The sequence below is a fragment of the Scleropages formosus genome, chromosome 8 (genome assembly GCF_900964775.1).
Source record: "Scleropages formosus chromosome 8, fSclFor1.1, whole genome shotgun sequence".
Taxonomy (NCBI): Eukaryota; Metazoa; Chordata; class Actinopteri; order Osteoglossiformes; family Osteoglossidae; genus Scleropages; species Scleropages formosus.
In genome coordinates this window covers 16,874,491-16,894,823 of record NC_041813.1, presented here as the reverse complement: position 1 = coordinate 16,894,823, position 20,333 = coordinate 16,874,491, and the positions used below count along the sequence as shown (strand labels likewise).

Genomic DNA, 20,333 nt, shown 5'->3' with positions numbered 1-20,333 from the left:
GATTACACTCATTAGTTGGGTCTGATAGACAACCTGTCAGATCATTCAGTAATTTTAACATAATATTTAATAAATATCTTGTTCTTCTCGTGTATCTGATTATTTTACTGCTGTTTTGCTGCACCTGCCAGGTGTCATAAGACACACAGTCGTAGTGCAGTGTAAGTAATGGGACTTCATTGTCTTTCAGATGTTCAAACTGGATTGGTCCTGAGTACTGAATTGGTCTTTTTGAACAGGGTGCTCCCTTTTGATAGTATGAATTTACATTGTACTGGTAGGAGCAGTTCTTTATCTTACTGTTACATGGGCAGCGATAGAAGCCACACATGCATGCAAAGTACCTGGTTAGTTTATAGTGGGTACTAAGGCAGCAGATGGGGCCAGAGATTACTTGGTTACAAAGTTTAAGAGCCCTGCTGCTCTGTTGCAGGTCTTGTGTTGTCCTCATGTCCAGTTCTCCAGCTGAGCACTGGCCTTTCACACACTCACTGCACCACCGAGCAACCGGATGGCCTTTCACAGTGTTATAGTTCCCTCTTACTCTATAAACTGTCAGAATTGCAGTCTCCTACCTTATAGATAGGTTCCCTTCCGTACACTAGACTCTAAATATCTCAGTCTAAGTCCTGTGGTATGTACTTGTTATACATAACTAATTTTTACAAATATGCAATATTAATATTATAGTTTCTTGAAATCGTGGTCTTATTTAATATATTACACTTCTCATTATTGTGCATATATGAAAAGTGGAACGGAATGTGCTGTGGCAGTGATGTACAGGAACCTCAGCTATTTGACGAGAAATCAGGAGCGCTTTTAAGAAAAAACAGTTGCTGTCTCGGGTCTTCGTTTCACAATGGTCTTTGACCCGAGCGCGTTGCATTGTGGGTGAGACCTAAACGAGCGCTGTGCGCCATGTGTATTTGAAGGAGCTGGTTTTGCCGATAGAAAGAAGACGGGCGCGAACCAAGGAGTGATTTGGGCCTCAGAACCCGACTAGCAAACCCGAGACAAACCCGGACCGCGGCGACATAATGTGGGGCAGCGGCTGGTGCGTCCGGACCGCGCTGCGAATCGCCGCGAAAACACACCGGTGAGCTGAGCCTGAGGCAGGCAGGCAGCAGCAGGCAGGTGCAGGGTGAGGGTGAGGGTGACCGTGACCCCGGGCGGGCGGAACAAAACCGTGACACAACTGGGTCACTAACTGGGGACAGAATGAGGACAAAGAGCGGGTGAAGATGATCAGGATCGGCGAAGTTGAGTGTAAGAAATGGAAAAAGGCGGTAGTAGCGTAGCGACGATAGAGGCGGCATCGATCGTACACGTTGCCAACGTTGGTACACAGTTCCAGGACAGCGATCCGACATATATGGCTGCGAATTTGAGCGATGGACTGAGTGACATGTGGGTTCTTGCGCCGGATTCAACGATGATGCTGACCAAAATGTGTGGATTTTATCATCATGTCAGACACGACCTTCGCTCCCAAGCTCTTTGCGCTCTGAGGACCTTCAGGATGAGCCCAGCCAGCGGGTCGGACCCCATCCCTTCTCCGCCTTTGGATGGAGCTCCGAAGCAGTACTCCCCAAAAATCCAGCAGCTCGTGAAGGAAATCGCCAGCCTCACCCTGAGGGAGGTATCGGATCTCAACGAGCTGCTCAAGGTAGGAATGGGAGAGCACGCGTGTGCGCTTGCTTACCTGGACGACGGCTGGGGAACCCTTGGGGTACACGCTTGCTTGCGGGCTCTCGTAGAGAGGAATACATTTGCCGTTGTTTAAACCGAACGATTTGGAAATACTCTTGATGTTGGATTTTAACTGGATGCTGTTCCTGTATCTGATTGATTGGTTACTGCTTGTTAATGATGATGTCTCTCCTCCCAGAAAACGCTCAATATCCAAGAGGTGGGGATGATGCCCGTGGGGACTGTGGCCCCGTCAGCCACTCCAGCAGCACAGGTAGGGTGGCACCTGCAGCTGTGCTTCAAATGTCATATAGCAGTGTGCCAGTGGTGTTTCCTCTACATCTGACCTTTTGACGTGGAACTACGTCTTTCTCCTCACTAGGTGGGGGGTAACTTGGGATTTGACCATCACGTAAAAATGCAACCCCCTCTCGCTGCTATTGCTCGCAAATGAAAAGACGCAGAGAGATGGCGCATATGCCGTTGGATAGAGGAGGGAACGCCGCATCGCACGACATGTGAACGGCCGCTGCCGGTTGAGCCTGAGCGAGCTGGCGACGTTGCGAAAATGTCCCACGTTTGGCTCGTTATGGAGCTGCCGCGCGTTGCGCTAGATGTCACCACGTTCGAACCACGTGTCATAGCGTTGACGTCAGCGCCTCAGTTCGTCGCTAGAGAGCCGTGCTGCCGGACACGTATCGTGCCAGCAGGAAAACCTGCATTGACTGAGGTAGGGGGCCCGGAGACGGATCATCGAATTAAAAATTTCAAAGATGCCCAAGAAACACGACGCAAAGTACTTTCGCGACCGACGAGCTGCACGCAGGGTGCAAACCGAGGGCTCCGGGACTCGAAAGACACCAGTCGAAACACCAGCTCAGCGAAAGCGTGAACGGTGTGCCCGGGAGGCTGCAGAATCGACTCGGGCGGCCTCGGAGCCACAACCGTCGACTTCTCGCTCACCCGACGTCATCGTGCGGCACGAGCCCATGGACGCGGATGCAGCAGCGACCGACCTGATATCTGGGCCGAGTTCTACGTAACGATATGCAGCATAGTAAAGCTATGCACCTGAAAATTTTTTTTCAGTAGATGTTTAAAACTTGGGGGGTGTGGTGGCGCAGTGGGTTGGACCACAGTCCTGCTCTCCGGTGGGTCTGGGGTTCGAGTCCCGCTTGGGGTGCCCTGCGACGGGCTGGCGTCCCGTCCTGGGTGTGTCCCCTCCCCCTCCGGCCTTACGCCCTGTGTTTCCGGGTTGGCTCCGGTTCCCTGTGACCCCGTATGGGACAAGCGGTTCTGAAAATGTGTGTGTGTGTGTGTGTGTGTGTTTAAAACTTTGTCCAAACTCCTGTTCTATACTGTACACTTAGCTCTCCTGTAACGTGGTCCCATATAAAAACCTGCTACTCCGGCTTATGAAAACGTGCCCTTTCTTATACAGCAGACTTATCATTCCATTCAGTTCCCATTTTCGCTTGTTACGCACTGATATTAACTCCAGCGCGGGCGGAAAAAGAGCCGATAAGGCAGATCACTTTTTCTTTTTTTGCCGTTTTTAGCCAGTGGCAGGTTTTTAAAAGAAACAGTTTATTTATTCAGCTGATGCTTTTCTCCAAAATGAGTTACATTGTTAAGCTACCCACAATTATATACCCCGTTATACAGCTGGGTAATTTTATTGGAGCAATGTAGAGTAAGAACCTTGCTCAGGGGTACTGCAGCTGGGATTCGAACCTGCAGCCTTTGGGTCTAAAGGCAGCAGGTCTAACCATTATGCTACTAACTGTCTACAGTTCAGTCCTAGGGCAACGCACTTGCTGCAAAGTTCATGTTGTCTGATGACTTGATTGAAGGACAGCTTAATTAAAAACTAAAACATTAGAAGTGCATTCTTGGACTTTTAGTGGTTTGACATGTTTCCTTTCATGAGTGTGTTTGCAATACTGGTGAAGTGCTTGTTTAACATGAGAACTACACAGCAACACACATGTCCAGGAATGGGTTAGACAGCAGCTTTCTTCAAAACACAGCAATATAAAATGTCTAGGAATCTCCTCCTGCCGTAAGAAATAATAATTGTAGCCCCTCAAAATTGGAACTTTCCTCATGGGGTGCTTTCGTGGAATTAATTAACCCTCTTGTGTGAGGAATGAGTGTGTTTGATTTACAAGAAGGGAAGGGTTCTTCCTACAATATTTTGTTGTTCTTTCAGTCGCAGCAGCGTATGCTTGTATAATGTTTTCTTCTTGACGCGTGTGTGTGTGTGTATTGTGTTTCTACACACAGCCAGCAGAGGAAGAGGCTGTTCCAGTAAAGGAGAAGACCCATTTTACAGTGAAACTGACAGAGGTGAAGGCCACAGAGAAGGTGAAGCTGATCAAAGAGGTGAAGAATTGCATCCAGGGTATAAACCTTGTCCAGGTATGTAGATCCTGTAAGGTGTGTGAAATCACTGGTGAAACACTTGCCTTGGTAGCTCCATGTCCATTAAGGTTTGTACTGTGCAACACTAAGGCAAACTGATTTTTCTCCCCAATCCTCTACCAGGCAAAGAAGTTGGTGGAAACATTACCTCAAGAAATCCGGGCGAACGTGTCCAAGGAGGAGGCGGAGAAATTGAAGGCGGCGCTGGAGGCAGCAGGGGGGACCGTAGAGCTGGAGTAGAGAACTTCCTTAACCTCTTTTGCTGGAGTGCTTCTGTGCTGCTCTTGTCTTTTGTTTTTTTATGGTGTTCTAGCACCCTAAGAAACACAAAGGAGAACCTGAACAATTTGCCTTCGCTTTGCACTCTGCCACTGTCTGACAAGATGTGGTCGTGGACTGAATCTGCGGAGCCACCGATCTGGGAACACTGACTGCCTGGTTCTCTCACACCTGTATGTGAGAGCAACAGATTTTGTCCGGTGGACACACTGGACAGAGGAAGTCGCCAGAGGTTACTTTACTCAAAGATATTCGGTTTCCAATAAACACGATTTGGCACATATGGATATGTTCTTTGTGCATGAGGAAAAGGCAGATTCATATTAGTTTTAAGAATTTTAAAATTAAAAAAAATTTTTTCACGATGACCAAAAGGACAGCAGGACAGTATAACTGTTGAGATGATGAGCATGGCTCTTGGTGCAATTAATATACAGTATTTTATCTTAAGTGGTCAGTTCTAGAGCTTGAGACCTGACAGTAATTTTCTTGTAAACAATACCTACATTGTCCACTAGAGGGTGCCTTAGTATTCATTGGAGGTGCATAGATTGTAATAAACAGTATACTGTCTTTACTTCAGTACTCTCCTTGGTACAGATGGCATCTTCTTAAGTTTGGTGCCTCACTGTATTTCCCCTTAAGTCTTTAGAATCCATAATCTATGCAAGCAAATGCAAACTGCTCAAAAGACATGGTGAGGTGGTTTTACAAATAATGGTGTAATGGTGGTTTGTCAATGGTGTAAAATATGACCCTAATATTTTTTGTAAGTGTATGTAGTACCTTCACAGCCCACAGGAGGATGCATGGTAAAAACGGCAGATTGGGGTTAGTTTTAAGAAGTGCGAAGAAGACGACAGGATGAGGGTACATTACAGCTGCTCATATGATGGCTGTTAGTTCAGTTCATATAACTTTCTTCTAAAGCAATTCCGTTATGGTCTGGTAGAGAGTGCTTTAGTATTCATTGGAGATGCCTAAATGTAATACAGAATAGAGTGTATTATACATACTTCAGTACAGTCCTAGATATAGATAGCATTTTTTTAAGTAAGTTGCCTTGGTGTTTTCCTCTTGAAATATTTAGAATCCTTAATGTATGCAACTAAAAGCCAAACTGCTCAAATGATATTGTGCGATGGTTTTAGGTAATTTTCAAACAATGATGTAAAATACATTTCAGAGCTAAGTATGTGCAATTTCCATAGAGTCTACAAGAGGATTTATTATAGGTGCCTATATTGTAATGTATACTGTGCTATACATCAATACAGTAGGACTGCTGTCAAGGTATTTTACCTTTTAAGCAACTATTTCATTGAAATTGTTTTTATCAAGGGCTACTTTATTAACAGAGATTAGGCATTGTTTTTTTTTTCCAAAAGATGTCTTACTAGCCTTACTATTTTACTTATACTACATCATCATACATGCCCAGATATGAAAGTACATTGCTTCAGTTCATTGCTTGAGTAACACATGAGTGCTGGTCAGTAGTTTTTTTGTCAACTCCACAGTGTTGCATGGTCTAAAATCAACATGCATTGGAAGTTGTTTTTTTTTTTTTTTAAACCCCTAACAGGAGTGTTATTGAAAGCTGGTGCACCCTCCATGAGACAAAGCAACCTGTGAGTGTGTGATTTCATGGTTTCCACTCCTGACACTATTCACCCATGCTGGTCTGGAGTGAGAACTAGAGCAAAGTGTTCATTCGTGGTTCTGAGCCGATTTCAGGTTCTGGAGCCTAGTTATGCCGGGTGGAATCTGTTGGCTAGCTATAGTTTTTTTTTTTTTTTTTTTTTTTTTTTTTTTTTCTTTTTTTAAACCAAGTTCATGCCCTAGAGCCCAGTCTGACCATCTATAATGTACAGCGAATGAGAAGTTCCCATTCCTATTATATTACAGTGTCAGTAGCAAATGGCCCTTTAAGTCAGTGATTTAAGTATTAGCACTTCTTGTGAAATGTGTCGATCTCTCTGAACTATGTCTGTAAGCTGCTGTTGTACACACCCAATGCTGTAAAGGGTAAGTACATTTGCGGGGTGGTGAGACACATTTTTTAATGGTTTCCAGTGAGTGTAAGGGGCATTGCCATTGCCTAGGGCAACTGCTGCTCTGAATGAAATCTGTGCATGTCCACATTTTGAAAGCTGTCACTTGGCAGTTTGATGTGTGAGAAGTCCCCCATCCGTGCAGGTTCCATCCTTCAGCATTGCATGCACCGAATACTTCAAGCTGCCGGCCCACCACTTGGTGCTCATCTCAACTGGAGTGACCACCCTCAACAAGCTCCCTACTATTTATATGTTCGTCACGTACGCTGATATTTAAGAAAGCAGCTGCTCCTGGACTTGGCATGGCCTTCATGGATAAGGAGGATGGATGGACAAGTTCTTACTGCATGGCACTTGTTGTCCTATACAGTCTTCAGTTTTAGAGATATTGCTGTAGTGTGAAATGAAGGCACAAAGGCAATTAAACAGTGCTGTGACATGTTTTATGTATTACTATATATATATATATATATATATATATATATATATATATATATACAGACACCTAGAAACTGCTGTATCACTCTCACAAATTGTATCATATTATAAATTATTGATAATCAAATTTGATTATCAATAATTTAATAATTTATAATTATATTTGTGAGTGACACACATTTTCAGCATACACATGTAACTATTTATAATCTATGTTTCACCAAAATAATCTTAGACAGATGTCCAACAGCTGATGACAGACACCTATGCTGGTTATCGTGGAAATGCGTCTCTTAAAGGTACAGTGTACCAAAGGCCCCGTTCGCTCACGGTAATGGCGGGCCTGTGTGTGGCCCTTTAAATGGGGCCACGCCGTTCACTGGACACCTGTCCGGCAGAAACAGATCAACTGTCCGCAGGATTCGAGTGGGACGAGTTTGCTTTTTAAATCACTTCAGGAGCTGCGATCATTAGTGCCTCCCGTCCGACCGCGTCGCACGTGCAGCCTCGGGAGGCCAAGCCTCTCTGTTTCTCCTGGTTTGCGCTGTCTTGCGATGGGTTTGGTAAGACTGTAGTTCTGCTCCTGTGTGTAACAAGTCAAAGTGGCCTATGGTTCCAGGCTTTGATCGCCAGCAGGTCTGCGGATTAACGTAAAGACGTTATTAATAGTGGCGCGCGCGAGGTTCTTGGTCCGGCTTCCGCGCGCACACGCTGCTGCGCCGCTGGTGGTTGAAGCGCGTGAAGGACCGAGGGGGAAGGGGACTTTCGGCACTGGGTGACAATGATGATCCGTCGTTCGGACCCCATGGCAGAGCAGAGAGTCTCGCGCTGGTACTTTGGGGGCGTCGCCTCGTGCGGGGCCGCGTGCTGCACGCACCCGCTGGATCTCATTAAGGTAAGCGCGTGGAGACGCGGGATGAGCGCGCGGAATGACAGCACCGAGAGTGGGGGTGGTTTTATCGTTTATCCTCTTCTGTCATCCCTGCGAGTGCGAATGTGGAGAATAGGAGGAGGTGAGGGGTCGTGGAGAATCACATTTACTCTGGACTGTGGTAAAGGAAGAGTGTAATATTTCCATATCTCCAGTAGATGAGAAAGCCAGCACTCCAGAACATGATGTGATCCAGTTTATGTCTTTCTTCCTTTTTATTAATAAAGTGCTTCTGACAGATTTGATGAAGTTGATCCTAGTTCTCAGCATCTTCTACTGCGGAGTATGTATTGGAAGGTCTCAGGTGGAGATCTCTGAAGCCAAGATATTAAAATCAGGATGGGACTGAAGATGTAATGTCAAAGTTTTACTTAATGCTGTTGATAGAAGGTCAGCTGTAAGTATGATACTAACAGTTTAAATGTAGCCTTTAGATCAGAGGCTTGCTGTGGAAATACAACTAGGTAAATAAGATTTCTTTATTGTGCTATTACTATATATGACATTATGCTATGTGAAGGGAACCAGTTTTCAGAGTAGTAAGTCGAGTGCAGTATCTTCTCTGAATTTATTTTAGAACATTTGTAGGGGGGTCCTCAGTTTATATCAGATTCTTAAAGGGTGTCTGGTCTAGAAAAGGTTAAGACCTTCTTCCTGAGAGCTCCTCCACTGAACTGTCCTGGGAGCCCAGAATAAAAACACAGAGCGATGAGCTGTCCACTCTGCTTGGGTGTCTGGGCTTCCTGGGCAGAATGTGAACTTTGCCCCATTTTGTGGACCAGCTGGGACAGTGAGACACTCCGCTGTGCAGATATCGGGTAACCTTGCTGGAGGACGGTCCCTTTCAGCTTCGTATGACTGGCACTGAACGTACAAGTGGTGTTTATCTTGAAGAAACTAATGACCCCAGTGCAGTTTTTTAAAAAAAAAAAAAATCTATGTATCTGAACTTCTTTTACAAGCTTGACTCTGACTGTTGATGCTCTCATGAAGTTACAAGTTGGACAACACCTCTTGTGCTTGGGGGGGGGCATTTCTCAGCATCCCTCTGTAAGACACCCTTCACCTCCAGGTGCATCTGCAGACGCAGCAAGAGGTGAAGCTGAGGATGACGGGGATGGCGATGCATGTGGTGCGAAGCGAAGGGGTGCTGGCGCTCTACAGCGGCCTCAGTGCCTCCCTCTGCAGGCAGGTTAGTGTTTGGGTCCCATGAAGCAATGGGATGCCAAGGCATTTGTTCAGCAGGGCTGTTGCAGGAGGGTGTCTAAAGCTCCTGAGCATTCCTGCGGTGGGCTGCTGTGTTTTCCTGCAGATGTCCTACTCCCTGATGCGCTTTGCCATCTACGAGACGGTGCGGGACATGCTGACAAGCAGGAACCAGGGCCCCATGCCGTTCTACCAGAAAGTACTGCTAGGAGCATTTGGAGGTACAGCCGTGGTGGGGACTTCCGTTCACATCGTGCATTCGGCAGTTTTACCTCTTGATGTCCTGTTTCTGGTCTGTTTGCTGTTCAGGATTTCCATCATCATTTCTCAATCAGTGGACAGTGTTTCCTGCTTCCCCATCTGGGTGGACAAAACCTGGCCAATCTTTGGTTCACTGTTTCATGTCAGCCCCTCGCTGCATTTTATTTCTTGTTCTCACGTTATACTCTCACTGCTCTTTAATCTAGTAATAAATAATTATCAGTATTGAAATAAGGAATTAAACGATTACCCCTCGTCTCCTTAGGTCTGACTGGCGGCTTCATAGGGACTCCTGCGGACATGGTCAATGTCAGGTAAGAACATCTTCACTATGGTGCATTTATGGAAAGGGCTTATTGACATGGTAAACGTAGTAAATGTTCTGCACTAAAATTGCCCTAAATATCTGCCAGACACCTGCATCGCAGCATTTATTTCAGTTCTTAATTTTCCGAAGGATTCTGCAATTGCGAATCTGTTGCAATGTCGCTGTCGACCACGAGGTGGCAGTAATGCCCCGTGTCCGACAGCCCGTGGTGTTAGCGGTCAATAATGAGAAAAATGGACTTCAAAATAGCTTGTGTTTCAGCATGTACCTTCGTCAGCATCTTTGTGCGATGAGGTGGACGGCCAAGAGTATTTATAATGTTTTAATCATTCGAGAAGATTGTGCCGGCTTTTTTTTCCCCCTTTCTTGCAGAATGCAGAATGATGTGAAGTTGCCACCGGCGCTCAGGAGAAAGTGAGTCTGTCATATTAATCCCACTGAGAGCAGGTTACACGTGGCGGGTGTTTCTCTCACAGCATCCTGAACAGACCCGTGTTCTGTCTGTTGCACAGCTACGCGCACGCCTTGGACGGGCTGATCCGCGTCTGGAGAGAAGGCAAGGATACGAAAGAGGGGTCTGAATGGGGTGCTGGGTAGGAGCGTGGAGGGGGGGGGGGTGTATATAATATTCCATTTTAATAACGCTTATGACTTGACAACTGGTGTCACCCATGGTGTTGCACGTGTGTCCACAGAGGGAGTGAGGAAGCTGTTCTCTGGGGCTTCGATGGCTTCCAGCAGGGGGGCGATGGTCACGGTGGGACAGGTGAGAGGGGATCGGATACCAGGAGTGAAGGGAAGCGGAAGCAAAGCGTGACGGGAGCACAAAATTTCAGACGTGCATCTGCCTTTTAATGTTAGCCTGTGAGAATGTGTCCAGGGGGGAAAAATAGCCGGCCTGCGGTGTTTCCGCTAGACGTTTTTAAATTCGAGTTAAAAAGAGCGCACGGCTCGTGTGTTCTTGAGGCTGGTTCGAGTGGGTTACGGGATATTTTGGTAAATTACAATTGAAACGCGTGCACGTGCTGGAGACGAAACAGCGAGTTGTTCTGTGTGTGCAGCTCTCCTGTTACGACCAGGCAAAGCAGCTGGTCCTGGGCACCGGGGTCATGACGGACAATGTGCTCACACACTTCCTTGCCAGCCTGATCGCGGTGAGTGGCTTTTCTCCGCACCCAGTGTCTTCTGAAAGGTCTTCGCAAAAGCGAAATGATTCTACCTTTCTAGCTGATGCTTTTATCTTAAGCAACTGTTTTTCTCCCGTTTATTCAACTGGGTAATTTTTCTTCGTTTATTTTAAATGGAGCGGTTCGTGATGATTAGCTTTTCAACTATTCAACAGCAAGGTACTTCCTGGGCCTTGATCTACCAACCTTCTGTCCATAACCACCACACCACCTGGCCCTCTACCTGAATGTTAACTCCTGGCACCACACCTCCCTCTCTAGGGCGGCTGTGCCACCTTTCTCTGCCAGCCCATGGACGTGGTGAAGACCAGACTAATGAATTCTAAAGGGGAATACAGGGTGAGGCTGAGTGTGTGCAGATGTGTTTCTTATACAGGGCCATGTTCGTATAACTGACTATCTGTCTGTATTTCAAGGGGGTGATTCACTGTCTGAGGGACACATCCCACCTGGGCCCTCTAGCCTTCTACAAGGTACTGTGACCCTCAGGGCAGCGGAGCCATCCTTAGAACTTCTTCACTCTTTGTTTACAGTGTAACAGGCACTCCGTTCTGATCCTCGGTCACGTTCCAGCCAGCTTTTTTTTACAACCTCGCTGACTGCTCTTTTGTTCTAGGGCCTTGTTCCTGCCGGAATCCGGCTCATCCCTCACACCGTGCTGACCTTCATCTTCCTTGAGCAGCTCCGCAAGCATTTTGGCATCTGTCATCGTGTGACGTGACCTTACGTTTCGGGCCCCATGGTCTCCCTCGTGCCCACAGAAGACCGTGGGTTGATGGGAAGAAAGCACCCCGTTTTATCTGCCCATCGCGTATCCCTACCGCTCGGGGAACTAGCTCTCAAAGACGACGGTCACAGTTGTAGATGTGTCGTAAATTCTAAACAGTCCAGCCTGGAGACACAAGCGAGCTACCCAGAACCTTGAGCAGACAAGGGGAGCTCCACATGAGCATCTGGAGGTGAACCTTACAGTGGAAAAAAATGTGCATGTGGGGTGCCCTGTTAAAGGTACAGGTCTTGCTCTTGCTGTGGGCATCATGTTGACCATAGAGGTCCGAGAGCTGAGTATATGTGGTCCGTTCTCCTGCTACAAACACTTTGCAGATGATTGTATTTAATGCTGTAATTTATACATACTAGTACCTCATCAGCTCAGGCTTATAAAGGTTTAAAGGTCATCTTTTTTTTTCTCCTCCCTTCATTTTCAAAAAAATTTTGTTGCTCAGTAGCACCTGTATTAACTCATGTGGTGGGACAAACATGCTATGACAATGTCTGGTGGTGTGGAATGGGAATTATGCTGAATTTATTTTGTGGTGAAGACAGAAGTGCAGGAGTTTACACTGGGTTTTTAAACTGATCTCCTAGTTTATAATGAAATTGCTTAATGAGGACGACGACGAAAAGCACTTTGTGTACATTAGTTGTCCAAGATAAAACATGATGAACTTACAGATATGACTGAATCCATATAATATTTTTCACTCAGATGGTGTAACACCAGTCTGCTGGAGAGACTGTTCCCAGATGACATTGCAATGACAATATTAATGTGTATAAATGTCCTGCAGCAGTTTTATTATTGTTTTTTTTCATATTTTAGCATTACAAGCAGAGAACAATTACAACTGGTAGGTGTGTGGTTCTTGCTTTGAGCCTGTCTCAGCATTTTGATGAGTCTCAAAAGTCTTAAGTGAGTTTATGATTTAGTAAAATTTTTTAATTCTATAAAATAAGTCCTCTCTTTATTGCGGTATTCTCTAAGTGGTCTATCAGTGTGGTGTGTGTGTGCTGGTCCCCAGTAAGCAGAGCTTTGCTTGTGTCTCAAGCCCACTGAACCAAAAGCGTTGACTTCTCAGGACTGACGCTCCAGATGTGTTCAGTTCCCACGGTAACTTGCACTGTGACCAAACCAGAAGTTCCAAGCTGCATGCAATTTCACAACCTTGTGCACAGGACAAACCGTTTTAGGAAGCAGCTGGAATCCTGGGTATGTAAACTGGAGTGGTGGTGTAACTGAGAGGAAAAATGACTATTTACCTTTTTTTGGACAGTTTAGGTTTCTTTTTTGTAAATACAAATGGGCTAAATTTACTTTTATAAAGATCATGTTGAATGATGTCTTTTTGCTTTGGCTTGCACCCTTGTGTCTGAGATGAGATGAGATGAGATGGAGTGAAAATCTCTCATTTTGTCCATAATAAGTTTGTAACACATGACCATCAGAACCAGTCTAGAGTGCATCTCTTGTAATTTAAGACTTTTTTTTTTAACAGAGCCTGGTTTGGTGGCAGGATTAAAAAGTGTATGAATGGTGTTTTTCAGTAATTTAATTCCTTTTCTAATTGATGAAAGTTTTGTCCGAGTTCAGAACCAAAAGGTGGGATTCATCAGCTGGTGTATTTTGAGTGTCTCTAGAGGACTGATGGCTTTATCCTTAAAGGGTTTTAAAAAGTATTGTGTAACTAACATGTTTGCAGACATTGACAATATTTTATACACCTCCACTTAAATATAAGCTTTGTGTTTTACACAAGCCACACTTCTATGTTTGCAAATCTGGTCACAGAAATGATGTGGTGACCCTTTCATGAGTAAATTTAGAAGAATTACCATTAGAGCTTTGTAGTAAATTTTGCCAGTAACTATGATTAATACTCGAGCTGTTTCAGCAAAGGTCCATGCATTTGTAACATAATGGTACAGTTGTGTACACAGAACGGTCCCTGATGTATACTGATGGTGAAAAGTGTTGACAAGTGTTCAGGTGGAAAGGTGCCAAAACGTCTACGAGGATGACAGGGAAAGGGTGTTGGTGTTTATCCCCATGAGGATCTGCTTCCAGGTCACCGCACTCCACGTCAAATAGACCGCGCGGCCTGCAACCGTCACTCTTGGCGTCATTGTTTCTCTATGGGGGGCACGTGCCCTCTCCTGCATCCCAGGCCAAAGCTCTTCACACCCCCTGGAGATGCTCGATTATCACTCCTCTGCTTCACCAGACCGGCTGCCCAGACTCCTCTAGCACAAAATCCAAAATACACAGCAAGATTTTCATGCATCTTGCCTTGTGGTGTTAATTTTTGTTCGGCACTTGCGCGCTTTTCTGTCTCGTATCATGTGAAAACACATTTGCTTTGTGGATTTCCTGACTCTATTACCCAGGGCTTCTGTATAATGCACCAACATGCACTTAAACCAGCCCATGGTGACAGTGCTTTTAAAGCTGTCTTTTAGCAGTTTTCTTATGAACTGTTTATGAGCTACTTGTCTTATAGACTGTTAATGCATTTTACCAATTCATAGTGGTGTCCATTTCATTTTCCCAGACCAAACTATGAAGGCCATCAATAGTATGAGGGTGCAGGAAGCATATCAGTGCAATGGGTATACTTGTCAGGAGCTGTCATTTACAGGTATGAATTTTACCTGCAGATGTTCCAGTTTTCACAGGTGTTACGGTGGGGGTGGGTCACTTGAAACAATAACACCTCGAGAAGAAAAGGTGTTATATTGTTTCCAAGATTTAACTATGGCAGACAGTTGTCAGTACTGTGCAATCACCGATATTGTAATGGTGTAAAGCTTGAGATTTCTTTTAAAGTTTGGTTATAGTAAGTAGGTTGAATAAGACTTAATATCAGATTAGAATTGCAATGTGCTAAACTATAAAAACTTCTGTGTGGAAGCTCACTTTTGAACTGCACAGTAGTCTTTCACCGACTTGTATGTAAAAAAAATGGCTGTTGAAACTGCAGTAGTTGACAAATCATTACTTCTTAGATACAACTTGGTTAATATATACAGTAAGTATGCTCTAGGTTAGGTGCCCGCAGGAGCTACAAATGTTATGAAATTGGCTGAGTGAGCAATTTTCAAATTACCTGGGTCCATCTGCAATATGTGCAGACCTGTTTAATTTCACAATTAGTCCCAATTTCAGCCCATTTGTGCTAAACTAGGGGGCTGCTTATTTAAAAGCATCCCAGCCATCAGCGCCCAAGCCCATTTACTCTGGTCATCGTTGACTGGTTGATGCACTGTAATACAGTGAAGGGGGGACTTCAGCTATCATTCGGAGAAAATTGGAGTGAGCAAATGCAGTTCAAATGGCACTAATCCCAAGCGTTGATTAATCTTGGCCTAACTTTCTGCGCTGTCACATCTGATAGCTCAGTCATGGCAAGTGAATGTCATCAAATTATAGGCTAAAGTGAAAGGTGACAGGTCCTCGAAAGTGTTTTTTTATTCTTTGGTGATTCATATGCAGTTCTTCATTTTGATATGTGAAAGGTCATTTTCTTCAATACCGTAATCCTCTTTCTCATAATTTCTATGTGTTGTTTATAGTGTTTGCCATTTTCCTAAGGATTTATTAGTGTATATAGATAATTTTCATAAAAAAAAAAAGCTTTTGAAAGACCAAAATCCTGCCATCCCTGTTGAATTCCCAGTTCATTCCGGTTTAACAAAGATGTGGACAAATTTATAAATGCACTATACTGTATGTCCTCTTTCAAATGGCAATGAAATGCAGAATGATGACACACATGAAAGATGCATTTTATTCCTCTAACTTGGCACTGCATGTGCCCTCAGAGGTGTCACAAACAGCTGAATGGATATGCGGGTTGTCATGTATGCCAATAAGGTCCATGTGACGTTTTATACTCTCTACAGACTGGGACCTCTTTAAAGGATCTGAGAGATTCACATGTGGTTACATGTGTTTAGTGTGGTGTGCATGGTCTCTCCGTGTTCAGTCTAAATGGGGCCGCAACACCGTGGAAGCAGAGCGTAAAAACATGGAGCAATCTCTTGCAATTAGCAGTTGAAAGCTGCAGGGAAATTGTGAAACAAAAAAGAGCTTAAAAGTTTAAGATGCAAAGAATGTGTCATCTTTTCCCCTTCTGTGTTAGAACATGGTAAAATATGCAAATGTGAATAGAGTAGTAATTTTTAGTAAACTTTTCACAAAATCTGAGAACATGGAGTGTAGTGGAAAAAAGAGGAAGTGAGCCAAAGCAGTAGTCCTATAACATGTAATGAATAAAAGATACATCTACAATGTTTATTCATCATCAATATTCATCCGGAATGTTCCATTGCTGTTTGTCTTGGATGCAGGCTGCAGTTCATCGGTGCATAAGAAGGCTGTGTGATGTTTGTATTCATACATATTAGGAGACAATCTGTAAAATTTCTCTTCCTTATTCTCTCCGCAGGGTTAACCAGCTGCCCAGTGGCAGAGATGAGTGTAATTTTAAAAAAGGAGTTTGCATACACATCTATGTGTGGTACACGTGTTTAAATTGTCAGTAATAAAAGAAAAGATTAAAGTGCCTCTTTTTCAGAAATTAAAGCTATTGTGGGACAGATGGCCTCATAGCCGATGATGACGTCTGTCATTATTAGTCTCGAAATACACCCATATTAGCCAGCGGAAGGCAACAGTTAGTCAGAAAAGGTGCCTTGCTCACACCGGTGTCCACCAAAATAGAAGCAATGCACCCCTCCTCCTCCTGTGTGCTGGAACAGACCTTGATGTCCTTTGCAATATTTTAAAGCCCTTTTTTTGGGGTTTTGTTGACGGTGAAAATGGATGGCCAACACAATGGTGTAAAGCTGAGCAGTAGGTCCTTCCATATGGGTTCGCTTATTTACCACCCTACAATAAACTATTTTAAAATGATGTACAAGTGTAAAAAATGTATATATTTGTTATACATAATTTTTTTTTCTTACATATTTTATCTAAAGTACTACCTTTACCAGCAAGTTATTAAAGCCAAAGGGGAAAAATGTGATCTTTTAGGTAGGTAGACATATCCTGTGAAAAAGAAATTGCTTAGTAAATATGTTTTCTTTGGCTATCTTCATTTAAAGATACCATCCTGAGAGGCTTTTAATTGTGGAAAGAGAGAGAGAGAGAGAGAGATATCCTCGAACTGTTCTTGTTTTCCAGTTATTTCAATAAGTTACTGCCATTTGGCATGTTTCTTTTTGCCCAAAAAGCAATTTTCCATAACATGATTTCCGCCACTCCACAGATAATTGTCAAGCTTTTTTGCTGCCTACCCACACCCCCCCCCCCCCCCCCACGTCCTGTTCACCTTGTCTTGTTGAACTTTCAAACTGCATTTTTTGTGACCGGAGTAAACTGGCTGACAATACAAACCTAGACAACTATCAGAGGAGAGGCCGTGGGGGACCGGATATGCGTGGGCCAGTGAGCACAGGCTCAAGGAGATTGACACAGCTACTAAAACAGAGCCCTTGGCATCACAAAGTGCTGATCTGTGTAGCGGCTCTTGCTGTGTCGCAAGCCTCAGACCACAAGCCGCGTAGAGATCTGGAAATCAACGCTTCCTTAGTTCGGAGCCCAGTCACAAGTCAGACCTGCACTCAACCCTGGAGAGGTCCAAAAAAGACATTGTACAAAATATTGCTGCAGAGGTAGATAATGTGTTGGAAGATGTTCTGGGACTGAGATTTCAGAATCACAGATTTTGACTCTTCTGTGCATGAAGTGTAGAACATCTAAAATGCTTTTATTGAGTTCCCTGTGGCTGTTTTGGCAGGACAGAATTGCCTTCTATGCAATTCCTAGGGCCTGCAAAGTCACTCCGGCTTCACCAATGTACATAATGCAAGTCATTCTCCAGCATCTTTATTCTTTGCTGTTGTCATCACAATTTTTCTGAGCTTTTCTTTTCTGTGAGATGCTCTAATTGTGAGTCAGACTAAAGATATGCTGGAGTTCAGATCAAAAATGGAAGAAAAAGGGTTGTTACCCTCTGCAGTATTATTCATTTATCTGACATGTTTCTCCAACGTAGCTTAAAACAGTATGTTTGTACGCCAAGATACTTACCCATTTATACAGTCTAGAAGGTTTTAGTGTGTCTCTTCAGGGTAAGCATCTTGATCGAGGGTACAACAGTGGGAGCTTCAAACCTCTCTCCTTCCATTGTAAAAGGAAAGCGCTCAGCCCTTTACTACATAATGTCCTGGCAGGAATGGAAATAAAATACTTGGAATCAATCAAGGCATAATTTCAGTTGGATTTTTTTTAAGTTCTTTTTATTATCTTTGCAATATATGATACAAACAAGCAAAATATCCAGCAGTTCTTGGTTTTCTGAGTCTTGCTGTGAGGAAAGTATACTCAAGAAAGCATGGTGAAGATATATAAGCAGTCAGATTCAGCAGGGGGTGTAATCTATGCCCAGCATCAACTAATGGATGTCCAAGTTACACTACAAAGAGGTTGGCTATTTTTGTCTAAGACATTGATGGGTTTGTTTGGGCCCAGTTTGCTGAGTTTCCATCGTCCATCAGCTGTCTCCAAAAGTAAACTAGGTATTGTTCTGAAATGCTCGTATACACAGTGTTTTATTTAGAGCTTCCTGTGAGATGAGGGAAGGACAGTGTTCCTGAATGGATGAGGGCTGGCTTCCATCTTTGAAGGGCACGTGTTCACAGCGCAGGTCAATTAGGAGTCATAAGGACAAGCTGAAGTCAACATTTATCTTTTCAAGTGATAATTTGTACAGTCAGTGGAGTTATATTACATAACTGCTTCTAATGTGTTTCAAGAATTGGTGTCTAAAGTGGACTATTTATGCTCAGTCACTAATATCTGATATGGTACATTTTTCTTACAGAACTGTTTATACATTTATGTGACGGGTCTGGGTGTTCTGACTGACATTAGGTATGGGCAGCAGTTATTGTAGAGAATTCACAGAGGGTTTTGAACCTACCTCCAATGAAGGATCTTTGTGTGATGCTTTTAAGCAAGTTACCTAACCATTAGGATATCCATATGTATAAATGGCTAAAAACAATTGGATTTGTTCCACACCAAGTCTCTTGGGATAGATGTGTCAACGAAATGATAAAAATCATTCAAGAAAAGGCATGGAACCAAGAGTTCTCTTGGCTGTATCTTAACCAGGCATTGCCCTAGTTCTGTCTCCTTTCCAGTCCATCAGACCAAAAACAGCTGCAGTTATGCAATATTATAGGACACCACATGAAACATTTGGGATGCCACTGGAGATGGAAGCACCCCACTGGTGGCCGAGGGGAAAGTATCTCTGTAGTGTTCACAGGCCAGCAAGCCTCGCACTCCAGGGCTAAGTGTTAGCAAGAATTACTGTCAATTTCGAGGCTGCTTTAGTAGATCATGACAAATTGTTTGCTAGCTGCTTGCCAAGGAAGCTACAGGTTGGCCTGCCCTTCAATGGAATCCTTGACTTTTCTTTTTAAAAAAAAAAAAAACCTTTTGAACTCAATGAGTGCGTTGATGACAAACCAAATTTATTGACCAAACCACCACCATACAGGAATTGAGGGGTCTCGAGATGTTGTGTTTTGGGTATGCTTTCAAAATGTTCCAATGAAAAATAATTTATCATTCAATGTCCAGTTCTCTTTGGCCTGTGAACCTTCTATATTTTTTTCAATTTTCAGCTGAGGAATGAATTTTACTCTGACTGTTTGTGCCTGTGTGTGTGTGTGTGTGTGTGTGTGTGTGTGTCACCGCAGATGAATGCCTAGACTGGTGTATAATAGTGTCCTGCAGCTGCAGTCTCTGTAACCCTTGCATGACTCCTCTGGGTGCTTTTTCTCATGTCCAAGCTACTGCTAAAATTTTTTCAGCTTGGCAATCACTGCACACAGCAGAATGAAATCTGGGATAAACTCTAACAAGAACTAGACATAACAACACCCCACCTTCAGTGGCATTCATTGCCCAACCCATCAACCCTGCATCTCCTTCACTTTCCATCCTGTCACTCTGTCCTCAACCTTCATTTTGAGGCTTGCTATCATGTCTCACTCTTCTATTTCCACCTGGTCCTTTCTTTAGGACAAGCAACCTGATCATTATACAGTAATTATGCAATTGGACCAAATATACAGTTCTGTGTCTCTGAGGGATTCCCTTATCGCCGGGGGTCCAATTTCAATGTGATGGCTGTGCAAAAGCTTGGATTGTCTGGGATCATGATTGTTTTGGTTAACTGGTGCAGTGGCCAGGATGGAATCCCAAAGTGCAGTGACACCAGTTGAAAGAACTGGTGATGGGTCAGGGGGAATGATTCAACTACAGTAGCAAATACAAAGTACTAAGTTGGGCCTCTCTGGTGGCAATACCACAACCAGGACATATGTTACTTATTGTTATTGGGACAGAACCACTCCTTAGCTTCCATGACTGAATCTGTAATTGTACAAAGGCCTTTGTGGCTGTGCTGTGATCATCTTGGAAATATGATACAATACCTGGTAAGTAGACTTGTGGCGTGATGATATTAGTGGGGTTTAAGAATTCAGATATCAAATACCTGCAACAAAAAGCCTTGCCAATGACTAACCTGTTGCACTGTTTGTGTGTTTTGTTCCAGAACCCGGATCGACAGGAGCTGAACCCATGTGTACACAAAGCTTCATACAGCAAAAAATCAGTGGAGGCATGAATTAAATCCAACTCAAAATTATTGTGAAATACAAGGATCCTA

The 20,333-nt window shown here is 43.9% G+C and overlaps 2 protein-coding genes across 3 annotated transcripts; both read left to right on the top strand.

Moving 5' to 3' along the window:
• Positions 1-803: 803 nt before the first annotated feature.
• LOC108935802 (39S ribosomal protein L12, mitochondrial-like) lies at positions 804-4,918 on the top strand. Its single transcript, XM_018754678.2, has 5 exons — positions 804-1,099; positions 1,477-1,669; positions 1,892-1,966; positions 3,979-4,113; positions 4,240-4,918. The coding sequence occupies exons 1-5, from the start codon at positions 1,041-1,043 to the stop codon at positions 4,354-4,356; spliced, it is 579 nt and encodes a 192-aa protein (XP_018610194.2). The 5' UTR covers positions 804-1,040; the 3' UTR covers positions 4,357-4,918.
• Positions 4,919-7,302: 2,384 nt separating this feature from the next.
• LOC108935810 (mitochondrial dicarboxylate carrier-like) lies at positions 7,303-12,409 on the top strand. 2 transcript variants are annotated; one of them, XM_018754687.1, is made up of 11 exons: positions 7,303-7,785; positions 8,894-9,013; positions 9,134-9,248; positions 9,554-9,602; positions 9,989-10,030; positions 10,129-10,172; positions 10,312-10,382; positions 10,678-10,770; positions 11,065-11,142; positions 11,220-11,276; positions 11,420-12,409. In XM_018754687.1, exons 1-11 carry the CDS (start codon positions 7,672-7,674, stop codon positions 11,522-11,524), a joined length of 888 nt encoding a protein of 295 aa, XP_018610203.1. In that variant the 5' UTR covers positions 7,303-7,671; the 3' UTR covers positions 11,525-12,409. The 2 variants fall into 2 exon arrangements, with proteins under 2 accessions (XP_018610203.1, XP_018610204.1); XM_018754688.1 differs by lacking the exons at positions 11,220-11,276; positions 11,420-12,409 and having other exon boundaries at positions 10,959-11,136.
• The last annotated feature ends 7,924 nt before the right edge of the window (positions 12,410-20,333 follow it).

Bases quoted from the DNA above. Each gene is read 5' to 3' on its own strand.
- LOC108935802 (XM_018754678.2), top strand. From the start codon at position 1,041: ATGTGGGGCAGCGGCTGGTGCGTCCGGACCGCGCTGCGAATCGCCGCG. The intron at 1,670-1,891 runs GTAGGAATGGGA...CTCTCCTCCCAG, and splicing joins ATCTCAACGAGCTGCTCAAG to AAAACGCTCAATATCCAAGA. The intron at 4,114-4,239 runs GTATGTAGATCC...ATCCTCTACCAG, and splicing joins AGGGTATAAACCTTGTCCAG to GCAAAGAAGTTGGTGGAAAC.
- LOC108935810 (XM_018754687.1), top strand. From the start codon at position 7,672: ATGATGATCCGTCGTTCGGACCCCATGGCAGAGCAGAGAGTCTCGCGC. The intron at 10,383-10,677 runs GTGAGAGGGGAT...CTGTGTGTGCAG, and splicing joins CGATGGTCACGGTGGGACAG to CTCTCCTGTTACGACCAGGC. The intron at 10,771-11,064 runs GTGAGTGGCTTT...CTCCCTCTCTAG, and splicing joins TCCTTGCCAGCCTGATCGCG to GGCGGCTGTGCCACCTTTCT.